This window comes from Eleginops maclovinus, chromosome 20, assembly GCF_036324505.1.
Source record: "Eleginops maclovinus isolate JMC-PN-2008 ecotype Puerto Natales chromosome 20, JC_Emac_rtc_rv5, whole genome shotgun sequence".
NCBI lineage: Eukaryota > Metazoa > Chordata > Actinopteri > Perciformes > Eleginopidae > Eleginops > Eleginops maclovinus.
In genome coordinates this window covers 19,844,211-19,858,775 of record NC_086368.1, presented here as the reverse complement: position 1 = coordinate 19,858,775, position 14,565 = coordinate 19,844,211, and the positions used below count along the sequence as shown (strand labels likewise).

The 14,565-nt window shown below is 39.4% G+C and overlaps 1 protein-coding gene across 1 annotated transcript; it reads right to left on the bottom strand.

Moving 5' to 3' along the window:
- Positions 1 to 6,400: 6,400 nt before the first annotated feature.
- On the bottom strand, positions 6,401 to 10,194 carry zgc:113307 (uncharacterized protein LOC553753 homolog). Its single transcript, XM_063911512.1, is given in 5 exon segments — positions 6,401 to 7,653; positions 8,825 to 9,142; positions 9,389 to 9,713; positions 9,885 to 10,092; positions 10,094 to 10,194. Coding segments are annotated over 5 exon segments (1,098 nt in total). The 5' UTR covers positions 10,189 to 10,194; the 3' UTR covers positions 6,401 to 7,501.
- Between the last annotated feature and the right edge of the window lie 4,371 nt (positions 10,195 to 14,565).

Here is a 14,565-nt window from a genome sequence, read left to right as displayed (position 1 = left end):
TTCTGAATGGTTGCTTCTCTGCTACCATTTAAAAGACGGTGCACAAATCCTATTTAATGACTCAGTGCCTCTGATCAACAGTGACCTCATTCCTGTGTAGACTTTCTTTTGGTTTTGACTGCACAGAGGGATGACATCATTGGAAATAGTTGCTTTTTAAAAACAATGTCTCATGACTTGGTTGAATTTTTAACAGTTCAGGAAATGGATTTAAAACAGTGATGTACTGTGTAATAAATTATATAAACTGGCAATGAAAGCAAAGGTGATACTCTCAATGTAAGCCACACATTAATGATATCCGGCTACTGCATGTCTGGAATTGTGTCTGTGGCAGCAGCGCTCTCTCGACCGAGGATACTAACCAAAAAAAAACGTTTGCTATAAAATGACAGTTTTATTAATAATGATGATGGAAATGCACTACATTATCCAGCCTAACAGATGTAGGGCTCATGATGAGAATAAGTAACAACCAAATAATAGACTACGGTGTAATTTTAGTGTACTAGCTAAAAAACATGTTCAAGTCACTCAAGTTTCTTCAAATAAGAGTTAATCCTGGGATTTTAAAAGCTTGTATTTTTCAGCTCTTGCACCTCCGAGTGAGACCAAACCTATCATTGGTGTACACTAAAAGGCAGAGCTATCGAGGGAGTTTCTCTCCCCCCCACCTGAAATGCCTCCATTGGACTCCTTTGTTAACTTCCCAAACATAGTGACATCACTATTTAACACTTTCGCCTCTACTGGCTAGCGATCTAACACATTGTACGTGATAGGCCAAGGAGCGGGAGGATGAAAAGTAAGAGAAAAATAAAGACCTTTTTGAGCATGTAAACCTGTCTCAGTAGAAGCACAAAATACAAATATGAACCTGAAAAGTATCATCATTTTTAGACATCGAGAAGAGAGGCAGAGAGCAGTGTGACATGCAAAGGTCCCAAGACAAGAATTAAAAACCCAGAGCGTTGAAGAAATTTGGCATGCGCTGTAAACAATGGCTGTAATCCCTTGGTTGGAAACTTGCAATATGGTGCAGTTTGTTCCCATTCACTCGTGATACGTCCCTGATTTACCCATTCTGTCCATAAACCAAAAACACAATACATAAACGCATACCTGATATGCATTTATGTATTGTGTTTTTTAGTTTATTACAGCTTAGCTAACATTTGCAAATAAAGAGTTTGGGTTTTGCATGTAAAAAGAGTCACATGCATTCTGTAAGCTGTACAGAGATGGTTGGATGTTACTGCTTTGTTTTTCAGGGCTAATTTCAACCTCTTTACTCAAGAAGAGGGATTCATACGGGAAAGGACTTGCTTGTTTTGCAGGAAATCTTTAAACAGAGACCCTTATTTCTATTACGTACTGCAGCAGATGTTTTCCAAACTGATGGAGAGAGCTAGGCAGGCTCAGGCTCCGGACCAAAATTACTTGGTCTGTATAATAATCGGAGAACCGTCCAAGAATGGGCTTTTCCGTCATCTACCCAGCAATTTGGATGATTGAACTGTTGGTTTAAAGGAGACGCAAATGAACTTCAGCCAGAAATGTTCTCAGAGGATTATTAATATGCTCCTGACAACTTCACAGATAACGGTCTAACAGTATGTGTTGCACTTCTGCAACAAGATGAAACAGCATTCTGTACACACTGCGCAAACATAACTTATTGCTGTGGGCCTCACCCACTTTCTCGTCTACATAACTCATTACTGTGGGCCTCACCCACTTTCTCGTCTACATAACTCATTACTGTGGGCCTCACCCACTTTCTTGTCTACAAAGAAAGTCTAAAATCTATTGCTTTGGGTCGTCAACTAAGCAATTGTAGGAAATCAGTTTTATGTTTGCCATCGTTGAGTTTAATGTAAATACAACATTTTTGGCCCACAAAAATTATTATGAACTCACAAATTACATTATTATTGCATAAATCATGAGTACACATTTGTAATTCATGTGCATACTGTGCATACCACTGTTCATCAGAGGAGACATGTAGCTGGAAGGCCCTTTCTTTAGCTTATTTTAACATCGGCAAAATGAAATTCTATCAATCCAAAAATACCTTTGAACTATAAACTCTCACTTTATACAGTATATATTCAAACCATGTGTCTGAAAATGCTCCGAAAACACACTGAACACCATCAGTGACTGCAGATCCCAAAGGCAGCGGTTAAACTGAGCAGTATTACATCATACATGAAATCTCACTCACTGTAAAGTCCTTTGTTAAGTAAGCATATTGTTAAACGTGGCACCAGAAGAAAACCACCTGGGTAGTGAACGTTTCCTAATCAAAGCTCCTCCATCATGCAACAAACCCAAACATTATCCAGCTGAGAGAGGCTACGCTCACATGCTGTTTACAAACTCTTTAGGTACAATTATCTGTGTGTTCAAGATTAGATGGGGAGAAATCACTCTTGGAATAAGTTCCTGATTTCACACAAGATCATTTCAAATGTTTAGGATATGTCCTTTTCTTTTCTATGCTAAAATGTTGAGGAGGTGCTGATGTGAAACTGTTGATTGAACCCACCCTATATTGTTTGTGAGGTCATGTCAAAAACCTGAATGAAGCCAGCTGGTGAACAATTCTTTTTCTAAACTTCACAAAATATATGCCTTTTAATTTAAAAAAACAGCAAACACTCGACTTGAATTGGTTTCCATGTGATTGAAGCAAACTGTTTGACAAGCCTGTCATCCCTCTTCCCCTTCACTTCCCCTTCACATTCCCGGATCTGGGGAGGGTTTAAATTTCTCCTCTCCGGGGCGCATAAATGGAGTCTGATTCTGATTGTAATTCTAGGGTCACAAAGGCTGAATGCAATGGCAGCAAGGCTGTCCAATGAAAGGATTATTTTAAGTCATCAAAAAAAGAAACAAAGATTTACCATGCCCGTGTGTGTGTGTGTGTGTGTGTGTGTGTGTGTGTGTGTGTGTGTGTGTGTGTGTGTGTGTGTGTGTGTGTGTGTGTGTGTGTGTGTGTGTGTGTGTGTGTGTGTGTGTGTGTGTGCGTGTGTGTCCATATTGTTTTGGGTCAGCTGCATGTGTATCACATACAAGGCTCTAAGTTAAGTAGTAATAGAGACTCCATAAGCAGACAAACACCACTCTCACACGCACGACACATTGTTCCCCCACAACATTCAGTGTGGACCCTGAACTCATCATCTCTCACCTATTGTAATCTGACGAGACCACCAACCCTTCAAACCCAACCTCTCACTGTTTAGACAGCGAGCTACTAAAAATGTTGTCTTGGTAAGGAAAAAAAGACACAACTACCCAGAGTTGTGTTGCATTATCAGCTGAGAAATCACCCAGTTGTTCACAGTGCTGGGACTGTGGGAAAACCCTGGGAAATAGTGTCGTAAACTTTTTTAGCAAATGACAAATGCTTCAGGAATGATAGAAAACAAGTCAATCCTCTCATCCTCCTCTCATATCTCTTCAATGTTAGATTCTAGCATATTGTACAAACAATCAAATAAACTGGACGTGAGAGTAAAGGCTGGATTTGGCCTTTGTAACAAAAATGTGTTCAAGCTAATAGTCTGTAGAGATTTAGTGAAGATTATGTGTTTCCTGTTGTTTTTCTGAGGCTTTTAACTATTACTTTGTGGTCATCCTTATTTATTGAATTGTCTTCAACAATGAATGCTCTAACAAGTCAAAAAACGCGAGCCTTTTTAGTAGAGCAAATACTAGACAGCAGAATCAGCATCTGTGTGTGTGTTTGTGTGTGTGTGTGTTTGTGTTTAATGAGAGAGCTGGAGGACTTGCTTGTAAACAGGGCTTTAAATGAAACTAACAGCTTCCTCAATCATCTAGCCAAAACCACATGTACCATACAAGTCTGGCATTGGGGATGGTTTCCCGCCCAATAACACATAGCTGGGAGGTCACAACCACTCTGTACATTATTCCCCCAGTTGGTCCATCAGCCTGTATAAAGGTTTTGTTTAAGGGTAATTTGTTGAACACAAAGACGCTGATTTTATAAAACATTAAGGGCATTCAGGCATATTTTGAATTCTCCCCAAAAAAAAGAAAACTATTTCAATAATTGAGTGACCAACCAGACAATATACATTTATGTTTTGCTTGCATTTCAGGAAATGTATGTCTCAATGTGGCAACTCATTAGCACTTCAGGCTAACAATCAACGTCTTTCAGAGAAAATGTTAGAATTAAAGTTCGTAGGGCGATGTAACTTAAGTTTGTCCAAACAACGAGTGAAAAATCCAAACTTACTCTGGAAATAAAACTAAAACATTCATTCATCATCCTTCATTCATTTATATTTGTGTCAACTTGGGGCAGCCCCACAACCAGTGAACAAAACATTGTTGTATTGTCCCAAAAATTCCATAAAACAATCTGCAAACTGTTACCATTTACAAATACCAAACACTGGACAACATTCATTAGCAGTCCTGTTTTCTGTCCACCTGATGAGAATATTCAATACCCAACTTCTTTTAAATCTGTTTAGAGCTCCACCAACTCATGAGCTAAGGAGAGGAACTACAGCGTCAGTTCATATCTCTCTGAGGATTCATCACAACAACTAACCCCTTTCACATTCAACACAGGAATCTCTTCAACTGTTAAAGTATTGGTTAGTACAGTTCAACTGACAGAGTAGACATACATGACAGCAAGTCTCCCCTTACCAAGGCCTCATCTGTTCGTTCTGGGGAAAAAACAAGTCGAGATACAACTCTTGAAATATGACCAATGCTAAAACAGCTCCATACACAGCTGTGGATAAATTTACAATGAGATTCAACAGATGTTGTGCTGATTGGACCAGTTCATATCTTACCTGTGCGTTGTGCTAGAGTCAGGGATGTGATGTGAGCTTCTCTACGTTGCTGTTATGACACCACAAGGAGCTTCATTGCAGATTGTTTTGACTTATGGTTTCCAAAGCAGACTTTAGTTCAGAGGAGAGGAATGGCAAGAGCTTTAATGATTTCACCAGTCAGGGTTTTGTCCGTTTTTTTTATGAATTACCATCCCCTTGACTATGACGTTTTTTTTAGGATTAACTTGAAAAATAACATAAATGATTGTCTCTTTCACAATCCAAGTTATATGAAAAAGAAATCATACCATTGAAAACACATTACAAGGATTCCACCACAAAGAAACAATGCGAGATGAGAAATTGTTGGGAGACACTAGTGGAAGTTGACTAACTCAGCTCATAATTCAAATGTTGTATGGTTTAAAATAGAGGTTTTGTTGATTGAATATTATTTGGTAAATATTGAATCTCCTGGTTGTATGGCTATGAAAAGTAGAAAAGCAGTCCATGTCTTGGTTAATTGTGCAAGTACGATTGATTTCAGACAGGGTGCATTCACACCAAATCAGGTTTTGCACATGGTTGTGCGTTTGTTTGGGAATGGTAGCTTTTAACTGTGAGCAACTGCATGACACTTATACTATACAGTAACAACTAGTAATAAATAGTCATTTTTATACTTGGGTCATACTTTCTTAACAAAAGTACGGGTCTTTGAAGCCCTTTAAAGAGATATCTTTTTATTTGATGCTCACTTCAATATCGGCAAAGAAATTCAGAGCTGAATAGAAAAGGTTTGCTGCTAAATGCAACGTTTTCATGACTGTCCTGCAGCGGGAGATATTTGAGGACATCAAGGTAAGTAGGCCTCACATTAATCAAATAATCAAAAGCATATTTCCCAAATTGTCAAACTGTTTTTGTGTTATGTAGCCGATGAGCTAGATGTATTGTGTTAAGAGCCTCTCAGCAGCAACAAGGAACAAGTGATCCTTCATCATGACTTCATGTACCCAACAGACTGCGGCCTGGCCGTCATTGGAACAAGCTTACAGAGACTTTTATGGTTAATACTCATCCCTTAAAAGAACCATGTGTGATTAACTCTGTGGGTCCAGACATAGCAGAAGCCTTAGACCATCAAACGCACTTACAGGCTTTACAAGACATGGTGTCACCTGGAAAATATGGGAGTTGTTGCATAACACACACACACACACACACACACACACACACACACACACACACACACACACACACACACACACACACACACACACACACACACACACACACACACACACACACACACACAGACAATAAGTATTTTCCTAGTTATAATTACGTTGCGTGCCTGCACTGTAAATACTGTGTCCTTTTTTGTGTCTTTATAGTCAGTTTTAGAACATCTCTAAACTGATTCATACTTGTATTATGTTTGATTCTTTTAGTCACACATCTGATTTTATTCCTGACACCATATTGATATAGCAACAATATTGTATCAGTGATGTGGATGTAACAACTTTTAAAGAAAAATAATACAAATTACAAAAACACATTCCTGTAATGTAAGCCTTTAAAATCAGGAAAAGGCAACACTATTAGGATATTAAAATATCCCAGATCACAAATCTGTTATGTACAGGATAAGAATCAATGAAAAACCACTTGAGGCCACTCGAAAATTAATTTGAAACAAAGAACGTCAGTGCAGAGAATCACTCAATCTCTTTTTCAATGGCATACAAGTAAAACATGTTTTTTAGGAAACTGAGAAATATTGAAATTTAAACTTTTTTTTAAACTTTGTTTACAAAATGTGTTTATGTAAACCCAAACGTGATGCCAACCATCTAAACTGAATTAAGACCATAATATTTTTGAAAATTAAAACAAGTATAATGTGAATCATTACTGTCAATTGATTGCTTGCATTTCCAATATTGTAAAGTTAAATATTGCTGCAGCAAACACACAACAATGACAAACGTAAATGACTGCATGTAGCCCATTTTATTTTTCTGTTAATTTGACATTTTTGGATCATGGAAATAAGGTTTCAAATCAACATTTAACTATTATTGGCAAAAAGAAGTTTAGAAAGATTTTTTTTTAAATGTGGTGTGTCTGTTTAACACTCTCCAGCTAGATAGGTCAGGACAGGTTGTCTTATTGGACAGCTACCGAATATTGACATTCATACGCTTCCCTTTTCCCTAACACAGTAACACAGCTCAGTTTAACTCGAGCACATTATTCCGCACAGTCAGAAATGAGAGAGTTTGTCACAGTTCCTATTTGGTAATAACTCACAGATGTTCAAGCCTGCATCGCTGAGACAAAACTTGGAAAATATATAATGAGAGAGAGAGAAACAGAGAAAAACCCATGGGAATGTTCTTGTGGCATTTGTTATGTTTTGATCATGACATTTGGCAGTATGATAAAAAAAAACACTGGTTTAGTATACAAGTCCAGGCTTTGGCATCGCTGGAAGATTTTCCCTTCAGTGCCTGGGTGTGTATCTAGATCTTGAATACACAATTCTTCTCTGGTTTAGCTGTAAGCCTGAGTTGATTGAAAACATGAGTCACATTTTCTTTCTAGAGGACTTTGGCCAATTACATACAGTAACTTATTCTGTTGCAAGTTGAGAAGGTGGATCAAATGTAAATACTTTCAAGCACTCGCAGGCAGAAAACCCAGTCAGATGGCAGCTGTTGGTGGGAGATTTTGTTTCCATCCAATCGTAGGATCTTTATCCTGGAGTAGGAGAGAGGTCCCACCTCTCTGCAGAAACTGGTCACGTTGAACTCTGTTATGAAAAGACAGAAAACAGACAGGAATTTATAAACATATAAAGACCATATGTTATTATTAGAGACTCATTATTCACCAAAGTTACAGCCAAATGCTCATCAAAGCTCTGCACATAGTAAATCAGTCAAGAGAGTTGGGATTTTACATCATATGTGTTCATCATAGCTTATACAGACGAAGCACTTCAATCCTGTGAGCCTTATCGTAGAAGGTCTATCAGTCTGCTTCTCGTAGAGTCTGCATTTTTTTGAAAGTCTAGCAGGTGCCGCAGTGAAAACGGAGGATGAGGAAACCACAATGCCTTCCTCTGCTTTCTCACTTAATTTCAGTTGTAGAGCCACCCTCAGGGCTCAGGCTGAAAGATTTGGCAGACAACAAACTCAGTAGCTGTCTCGCGGCTAGCTAGACGGTGAGGTGTGTTTTTATGAAAGTGTTTTGCCGTCTGAATGTCCCATAAGTACACAGCCCCGGCTGTCTGAAACTTGACAAGCCTAGAACAATTTCACTTCACGCATGCCAGGTCATTGCTTCAGGACAGTTTTGCAGGCCAATGTGGCTAAAAGACGTTATTAGAGTCCTATTGGCCAGAAAAAAGCAATTGATGGGGAGCAGACAGAGAGAGCGAGAGAGAGCGAGAGAGAGAGCGAGAGAGAGAGAGAGAGAGAGAGAGAGAGAGAGAGAGAGAGAGAGCTAGGGTAGGAAAGAGGAGACGATGAAGAGGGGAACAGCATGTGCTTCTGGCTCGTCTGGCACTCTTCCATGTGAATCCATCACAGATGTTTTCATACCACTCTCCTCTCTTCTTTGCTAACCTACTTTCCCCACATATAACCACCCAATCTTTCCTCGACCCTCCTCCATCTTCTTCTTGCTGTGTTGAAGTGGCTGCGGCTGTGCGGGTCACGTTTTCCACATTCTTCCTTCTCCCTCAAAGCATGGTTTCGGTGTTATACCTCCACAGGTGGTCAGCCACATAACTCAGTTATACTTTACTTCACTTTCCCAAGATGTGAGTGCTTTTTCGAATGGTAAAATGTAGGAATGTGTTTACACCTGTGGGACATTTCACAGATGTGAAGTCAGTGACATTGTTACAATAACATTTTGAAAGGTGATTGCATTTTTGAGTGTATTTGCTTTTTTTCTTTTGTATGTATGCACCTCACCTTGTATTTCATTGGCCTCCAGGTAGAGGTACCTCAGAGTGGTGGGGACTGTGGGAATCGTTTTTAGTTTGTTGTAAGAGAGGTCGAGTTCCACCAAGCTGGAGAAATTGAAGACCTTCTGGTGGATGATGTCGCTATGCAGACTACAGTTACTCAGACGAAGGTACTTGAGGTTGAAAAATCCCACAAAACTGTCTTTATTCAGTGCAGAGAGAGTGTTACTGGACAGATAGAGCTGCTCAACAGAAGGGGATAAATGTCCGGGGACAGCGGGGAATAAATTACTACTGAGGTCCAGCAGGTTCAGACTGACCAGACCTGCATGGAGAGGGGAAAAACACACAATCACATAAATCACTAATGACTCATTTGAATGACAGAGAGAAGAAATTGTAAACATTTCAAATGGTAAATGCCAGTATTATTCAGTGTTACATTACATGGTTTAGTTTAATACTTGATTCTGATTTCTGAATTTGGACATTCCATTTCATGTTTGTCTACAGTGTTGCTTGTATAACCTTTCCTCTTTTCTGCCTGCATAAAGAAAGGAAACTACATTACCTTTAAAGTCTCCCTCTATGATGGTTTGCAGTTTGTTTCCTTGCAGCAGCAGCAGTGTCAGGTTGTGCAGGTTCTTGAACGCACCAGGACTGATGCTGTTAATTTGGTTGTGGGCCAGTCGCAGCTGCTTGAGTCCAGCTGGTAGAGCGCTGGGTACTGATCTCAGGTGGTTGTGGTTGGCAAAAAGGTAACACAGCTGGGTCTGGCTCTGCAGTCCTATCTGATCCAGCTTGTCGCTCTGCAGCTGGTTGTGATCCATGATGAGCCAGCGTAAATCAGTAACATTGGCCAGAAAAGAGGACGAAAGGGACGAGATGTTGTTACCCTGGAAAGGATGAAAAGGACTTTGATGTTAAAATAAAACATATACGGTATCGTGCAGTGTTGGTCAGCCGCTGTGGAAGTTTACAATATGAACAGGAAATGGAAAACCCCTGAGGGTTAGTGATTGTAAGAGCCCATTGTAAGGACAACACAAGCCAAGTGTTTGTTTTACCTGTAGGAACAAGTATTGAGTTCTGTCCGGCAGGTGGTCAGGGGTGTCTGCCAGGCCTCTGTGGTCACAGTAGAGCGCTGTTGGCCACTGGAGGGGGCAGTCACACTGTTGAGGGCAAGACTGGGGGTTGTTGGCTCTTAACCAGGCTGAGTCCAGTCGTCCCTGCAGGCTTATTACACTTGGCTCTCCTAGCAGCCGATTAATCCAGAGGAACACCACCGTAGTCCATGTGAACTTCAACAGTGGCTGAGGCAATGTTAAGAACACACGGTAGCACCAACATGGCACAGCACAGGAGAGCCATGGAGACAGCTGATCAGATTGCAAATAAACATATACAGGAAGAAACATAAACACATTTATACCATTGTTATACATTGTTCTTTACATCCCATTACATTTTAAATCTAAATTGGAACAGAGATATCACTGAGGATTAATCCAAATAACCTTGGTGAAGCATTTGATTTAATTTCTGGTGCCACCAGCGAGTAAAAATGTTCACTTATCCTGAAAAATGTCATGAAATGTAATAAAGGTATTCCCTTGTATGTCAGGATTGAAATGTTATGACTTGAGTTACCATTCAGTTTTTTGAATCCTAATTGTCTTTAATTTGTCTTTTGTAAGTCCCCCATCTTGGGCTGCAGTACTTCTACATTATTTGGGCGTGCCTTTAAGAAATTATGCAAACTGTAGGCTTTTGTAATTAAGAACAAAAGTGATTTCAGTTGGAGCCCATAACACTTCATTTTACTGAAGCCTCACTCTATGAAGTTTAAAATAATTATAATTAAATGAATATAAATGGCATTGTACTGTTCGAAGGGAAGCACAAGTTGAGATGACTGCTTTTGCACACGGAATTCAAACTCCTGCATGTGAGAGGGAAAAAGAATACAAAAAAAATCCCCTGCATGCACATCTGTAGATGATTACGGTAATAGCCACAAAGTTGACACAGGAGCACACACTCACACACACAGACTCTCAGTTACTGTATGACATAGCAGTTAGTGAAACCGGTTTGCATCATCAAGACGTTTGACTTTATCCGCAAGTTTGCAATGTTCCACGTCTTTAGAGTGCATGCTAAAACGGTTTCCTAGAGATATACACTGTTATGCAATCATGCCTCATCAAGCCAGCATTAAGTAAACAGACACACAATGTGGATTAGATCATTTCCAGTTCTGCCTGCTTTACAGTAGAGAGGAAATGGAGTGACATGAGGAACCAATAACAGACTAACACTTACCTGTTTGATCAGGAGCTACTGAACGGAGAAGTTGTCTTAAATTCCCAATGAAGCCCACGGGAGCTGCAAGAAACTATGCGTGTGTGTTAATGCGTCGGCATGTGTGTGTGTGAAGTTACTGGCAGTGTTTACCCACTGTCTGATACATTCCTCTTCTTCGAACGCTGCCCACATCCCAGACCCTAGACCTCCTCTATGATATTCCCCTGCTCAATTATGTCTTCTACCAGCCCTTGGTGAAAGCTAAACCTGTAACAGAAGGTGGCAATATGTTCGCTTGTAGCCTAAAAAAAAAAATCATACATAGAAGAAAAAGAAAATGAAGGAAAAGGGTGACCAAATTATTGCAATTGGGTTTGTATTCTAATGTTAAACATGAGAATATTTTGATCAGAATTGTGTGTCATTGTCGTGTGTGTGTGTGTGTGTGTGTGTGTGTGTGTGTGTGTGTGTGTGTGTGTGTGTGTGTGTGTGTGTGTGTGTGTGTGTGTGTGTGTGTGTGTGTGTGTGTGTGTGTGTGTGTGTGTGTGCATGTGTGTGTGTGTGTGTGTGTGTGTGTGTGTGTGTGTGTGTGATTGGGTCTACAGTATGTATTCTGCTTGGAGGCATTCAAACCTCAAAGTACCTGGGGAGCCAAGGAGACCATTTTGTGTGTGTAAGTGTGTATCCTTGTTTTTCCATCTGTGTTTGACTGTGTGTGTGTGTGTGTGTGTGTGTGTGTGTGTGTGTGTGTGTGTGTGTGTGTGTGTGTGTGTGTGTGTGTGTGTGTGTGTGTGTGTGTGTGTGTGTGTGTGTGTGTGCTCACAAGCAGGAAAAAGAAACTCCTTCCAAGCATCAGAGCAAAGCAGAGGAGAGGAAAACGATTCCAGATTCCTTCTCTGTGAGCAAAGAGGAATGGTGGATATTCCTCCATCGAAGCATGGAAAGGGCGCCCTCCGGGAAAATCAAATGGAATGACACCCACAATGAAGCTTAATTTATGACATATATAAGGATGCCTGTTTCTTGGGGGGTAAAAAAAAAAAGGGTTTGGGAAAACTGTGAACATAATACATTTGTGACTGTAAATGCAGCTTCCACCCTTACAGTTCATGCCATGTGGTATAAACTTTTTGAATGTGTTGGCAATCAAGAGAAATATGTATGTGTCTGGTTAAAGCGGTGCTTTGAGGGCCCTATTCAGATGTAATTTTAGACTTCGGTTTACAATTAGTCTTCAACTTCTTTAAACGTTAATGCATTTCTTTCTTTTCTTTTGGTCACAAGGTTACAGCATTAATGTGTGAACAACACACAGATTTGCAGAGTGGTTTGTGGTGTGACTGTCCTGGAAAGTAGGCCCTTTTAAATGTCTGTTCTCGAAATGTTGTGGTAGTGTAACTGTTTGTTTTTTTTATTATGTATTTTACAATACCAGGTTCTTTTTGTGGATTTCAGTCGGATCATCCATGCTACAAAACGAAGAGAAGAAAACATAATGTAATTTTCCATTCAACATGCAGTCTTATACAGTGTGTTACCATCCCTTGTTCTGCTGTTCATTGTTAAAGATTTCTTGTCAAGCTTTCCCAGGTTTACTGCAACTGATTTCTAACTGGTTGGGTGAAGGTTTCTGGAAACATGAGCAAGAGCTGGTGCACAGTGTGCCAGTTGCAGATTTTGGCAGCTCCTCTCCGTGCTACACACCCTGCTTACTTTCTGTCTGGTTTTTGCATCAACAGGAGAAGGAAATGGAAAAGGCCTCCTTCCATCCCCTGCTGGCTCACATCCCTCTGCTCCAGAATAACACCTTTCACTGAAAAATTACAAACCCTGCTCACAAATATTCAGCTTACTCAAACATCTAGTCAGTGTTCACTTAAATGAATGCTTTGAATGAATATTAACATTTCCCTTATAGAAACATATTTTTCATTTTGACCCCTGGATGTAAAAAAGTCCAAACTTGAAAAAGTAAAAGGTCAATTTATTTCTGTGTCTTCTTGGAACCATGGAAACAACCACAACAATGGAGTGCATATACTTGTGAGAGAGGTTCATAGAAATACAAAGTCTAAAGCTAGACAAATAAGACAAGAATTAGATAGCTAGAAGAGATTCCGCACCCGATCATGGTGTTGTGGCCATAACACAGGTTTAAACCCAGTGGTGGGGTTTGTGCTGGCTGAATTTGATTTACTCCATGTGCTAAATGAAGCTTCAAAGGTGTCTCCTAACAGCACAGGATGTGCGTGGATCACTGGATGTGTTGTCTAGTTCATTTTTGTCAAATTTCTGATAAAAGGTAAATTAATCAAAATCAGTGCCTGATCGTGTTCACAGCTATGTGCACAGCTCTCTTCAAGTGATGTGCCGGGCCATGTATCAACATAAACTGTGTTTAAATTCACTAATCAAGGCAAAATAAGGTAATTAAACAGCATCTCTTCCTAATATGTTTTATGTGTTGAATAAATACAGATGTTATGTAAAAGAAAAGCTGATTATGTGGTGCTAACTGCTTTGATGCATTCAAAATAAATAACAGGAAATGTTCAAGATCAGAGAAAATGTTAGAGAAAGAACTACAATATAAACATGAAATCATTCACTTTTTCACATTATTGTTGTCATCAATAAAAGTTTAATGTTATCCCATAGCTCCAAAGTAAATCTGTGTAAAGGTTAGACCTACAGTAGCAATTGACTTTAAGGGAATGAACAAGCGGATCATCATTCAAAGTGACAGCATCTACAGTCACACAGAGCAGACAGGATTCTACACGTATGACACATTAAATAACACAATATACAAATTCATCATTTAAATCAACCTAATCCTATTTTATTGTTAATTGGTTATTATTTCTTGTTAATGATTCGTCATCTTTTCACAATAGTTACATTTCCCAAAGCAGAAATTGCCCTCAGGCAGTTCCCTTTTTGAGAGCTGGCAGAAGCAACATGTAAGATTTTGTAAGGAAACGCCTAAAACGGATCCCTGAAAATCACAAATACTAAGTAGTGAACAGGTGTCATGTAAGTGCAAGTCTTACCTTGTTTTTCTATGTGTCTGTTATCATTTGAAAACAAAAGCTGGTCATGTTGATGTGTTACTGCTAAACCCCCTTAAATAAATAAATAATAAATGTGTTCAACACGTGTATGTTCAGGGTAACAGTGAACATTAGCATAACTTTTTCTTATTTCAGAGAAAACAGATAGATCATCAAGTTTTAAATTGACAAACATGGTAGCATCAGTTACATGTTTACAAATCCAGTCAAAAGCTATTTGAGATGAGGGCACTGCACATTGTTAAAATTGTCATAAACATAATATATTTGATTATGTTAGGGTAATGATAATGATAGGGTTGAAAACTTGATTCTGATTGATGAAATTGGACATTCAGATGCCTGCTGTTTCTTGATAGCAATTTTT